The 3,341-nt window shown below is 42.7% G+C and overlaps 1 protein-coding gene across 1 annotated transcript; it reads left to right on the top strand.

Moving 5' to 3' along the window:
* LOC116205897 (F-box protein SKIP8) lies at positions 1–2,873 on the top strand. The gene is made up of 3 exons (XM_031538593.1): positions 1–756; positions 1,717–1,913; positions 2,247–2,873. The coding sequence occupies exons 1-3, from the start codon at positions 313–315 to the stop codon at positions 2,503–2,505; spliced, it is 900 nt and encodes a 299-aa protein (XP_031394453.1). The 5' UTR covers positions 1–312; the 3' UTR covers positions 2,506–2,873.
* The last annotated feature ends 468 nt before the right edge of the window (positions 2,874–3,341 follow it).

Below are 3,341 nucleotides of genomic sequence, written 5' to 3'. Positions count from 1 at the left end.
GACTCACAACATGTCGCGACTCGCGAGATTATCCTTTCTCTCTCTTCACTTCCCCCTCCCTCACTTTCTCTCTCTAAAGCCTCTGCAAATTCCTCGACCGAGGTTTCGTTCCGTTTCGTACCTTTTGACAGCCAAACAGGGGAAGGAAGGAAGAGCTTCCCAAAACCCTCCCGGCCACACTCCCTTCCCCTCGCCACGGATACGCCCAATCGCCGCCCCCCCCTGCGGTGCACCTCTCCGCACTGGATTGCCCAACCCATCGAATCCAATTTCTAGGGTTTTCATGTTCGTCGCAGCTTTCATGTCTTGCGAATGGAGATTCTCTCTAGTTTCCTCTCCCTTAACGTCTCCCTCCAGCACTACTTTCACTACTACCTCGTAGCCGCCGTCGCCACCACCCTCTGCCTCCTCCTAACGGTCCGATCGTCGAGGCTGAGGAGGCCCAAGGCACCCAAATTCAACCCCCCTAGCCCGGTCCCTCCCTCCTGTGTTTGCCTCTGCACGTGCGGCTCCAAGGCCGACTCCGTCCACCTGAACGGTGGCAACACTGTGGCGGCGGAGATGATTGAGAGGGTGCCTGTAGCCATTGTGGAAAGGCAGACCGGGGCATCTATGATGGAGCAGCTGGTGCCGGAGATTACGACGCACGCGCTCAGTTACTTGGACTACCCTAGCTTGTGCCGCCTCTCCATGACCAACTCTCTGATGCGCAAGGCAGCTAATGATGATAATGCGTGGAAGGCTCTCTATCACAAGGTGGGTTTTCTTCTTCACGATGACTTGGAGTCTCTCGCTCTGTTCTTGTGCATTGTTGGTATCATTGCTTTTGATTGAGTAGTTGTTGGCTGCTTAAGCATTTCTTTTGAGAATCGAGATTTGATTGAACTTAGAACTTGAAGAATTCTGTGGCAAGAAATGAAATTGAAGGGAGGAGCCATATGAGATGCTGTTCCAATGCTCGTATAAGAAGAAAGTACGCGTTTTGGGGTGGGACATTGTTACCTCTTTTTTACTACAACCTCTTTTAGGAATCTGATAAGATGGAGGAATGTATGTGTTGTGACTTTACATTCAGAAATTGCCATAGTGTTTCATCTTCATGTTGACAGATGTGGAAGAGATGGCCAAAGAGAGTTTCGTCTTTGGAAGATAATCTTCGGGTTATCGTTTTGGTTTCTATCCAATCTTCGAGCTGCATTCTTCTGTTTCTTTTAGTTGGGTGGTAAATTGATTGGTGTTTTTGTTTTTCATCTTATTCTCTTTTCTTTGGGATGAAAACATGCACAAGCACCTTCAGCCAGTTTGAGCTGATTACTGAGAAGAAAATTGAATTACGATGTTGGAAACCAAAAATCGAGATGCTGGTCTTTTGTTTTGGACATTACTGCTTGGGTTTAGGATATATGTTTTCAAATATGTTATCACTTTCTTATATGTATTTGCATTGATTTTTGGATGACCCTAAGTGATGCTTGATCCAATGGACTGATTGAGGTTGCCCTTGGACTTATTGAGGATGAAATTTTTTGTTTTGGTTACTACTTGGAAGTCATAATTATCTAGCATATGTCCTTTTTATTTGGCTGATTCTTGATGATAGTTTGCTAAAATTTAAAGTTAATGTACCTGGAGCTGGATATGTGGTTGTTTGAATAACCCCAGGGTATTTTGGTTGCATGCTCAATGTTTTCTTTTTTCCCACCTTTTTTTCTCTAGGATTTTACGCTGGAACAGGATACTGTGACACCAGTAAATGGTTGGAAGGCATATTATGCAGCGACAAGGGCAATTGTGAATATTAACTCAGAATTCTTTAAAATCATTAGAGAAGGGTCCGTTTCATCAATGAGGCGTCTTTGGCTAAATGCTGATTATGTGAAGTGTTTTCATGCCTCGGGAGAATTTTTTTCTGGGTATGCTTCCTTCCCACACCATATATATATATATGCTCTATTATTTGTTCTTGGGTTTATGATATATTTAGCTTCTTGAAACTAACAAAGAAGTTTGTGAACTGCTCACACCCTTTCTTTATTTAATTTTTTTTTTCAATTTAATTAGCAATGCCATGTGAATATTTGAACTGATTAACAAATTTAATATCATCATGAATATTGAGGCTTTCCAATTCCAAATTCCGGGATACCAAGTATTCCTTTCCTAGAGTCCTTTGCAAAGTGCTTAATCATTTTCACTAGGACTTCTTAATGGATAGCCACTATCTGACTCCCCCCTGCCTTCTGCAGTTATAGTGCTGTCATACAGAGTTGGCAACTGGCATTCTGGGAGCAAGGTGTCGACTTCCAGGTGCGGGATGTTCGGATCAGGGTTCTGACAGACATGGCTTGGGTCAGTATGAAAGCTTTTGTCAACGTGGACAGTGGGCCATTTGTCATGACTAACGTCTTTGAATTTCATAACGGGCGGTGGTACTTGGTACACCATCACAGCTCTGTAATGGTCATTGTTGGTGAGGTGGAACAACAACAGAATGTGCATGGATAGAACAGGAAGGTGGATGACTGGAAATAGAGTCAAGCGGTGCTGTTGACGGATGAAATAGCGATAATTATGAGTGAGAGGAAACTGCTTGGGAGATCTCTCTATGATTTCGCTAACGATATGCACGATTTTTGTTTTTCCCTCAATCCTTTGGTTCAGGTGGTTTTGTGCATGCTGGTCGGTCTCTTTCTTTTTTTTTTTTTTTTTTTTTTAGCAGAAATAGCTCTGTAAATTGTGCTGAACTCTGAAAAATCTGTTGAGAATATAATACATGTGATAGGGACGTAAGTCAAAATTCAAGGAACCGAACATTCATCGGGGTATGTCAAAACTCTGATTTTGGGAAGTATTGAACCAGGCGTCGGGTGGAAGTTGTGTTTGCATGAATTTCCCTTGCATATGAAGTAGGTAGCGGAAGTGTAAGCAAGCAAAGCTTATGTTAAGAATGATGAAAATTACTTTACACGGAGTAATCATTTCGACTTACATTTTGTCCTGGGAACCACTGTAATTCTTCTGATGCACTTTGCTGATGGAAATCGATGAGGTTAAGCCCATGTGTTCATGTCGTCTGTAAGCATGGTCGGTTGGCATCCTTGCTTGCTTCTTCGACCTTTCAGAGTTATTTGGAATTGATTTTAGTTGTCATCTTCGTCACTCATAACTCCAGGTTGTCTATGGTATCCGCTGTAGCATTCAACATGATTACATTCAACAGAACACAGGAAGGTTGTCTATGGTATCTGCTGTAGCATTCAATATGATTTCATTCGACATTACACGCAATTTCATCTTTGTGTTCTGTTGAACTAGTCGAGAGTCAGAACACGTAGATGGTC

The sequence above is a fragment of the Punica granatum genome, chromosome 4 (genome assembly GCF_007655135.1).
Source record: "Punica granatum isolate Tunisia-2019 chromosome 4, ASM765513v2, whole genome shotgun sequence".
Lineage (NCBI taxonomy): Eukaryota > Viridiplantae > Streptophyta > Magnoliopsida > Myrtales > Lythraceae > Punica > Punica granatum.
Note: the sequence above shows the minus strand (reverse complement) of the source record. Positions and strands in the feature narration are given on the sequence as shown.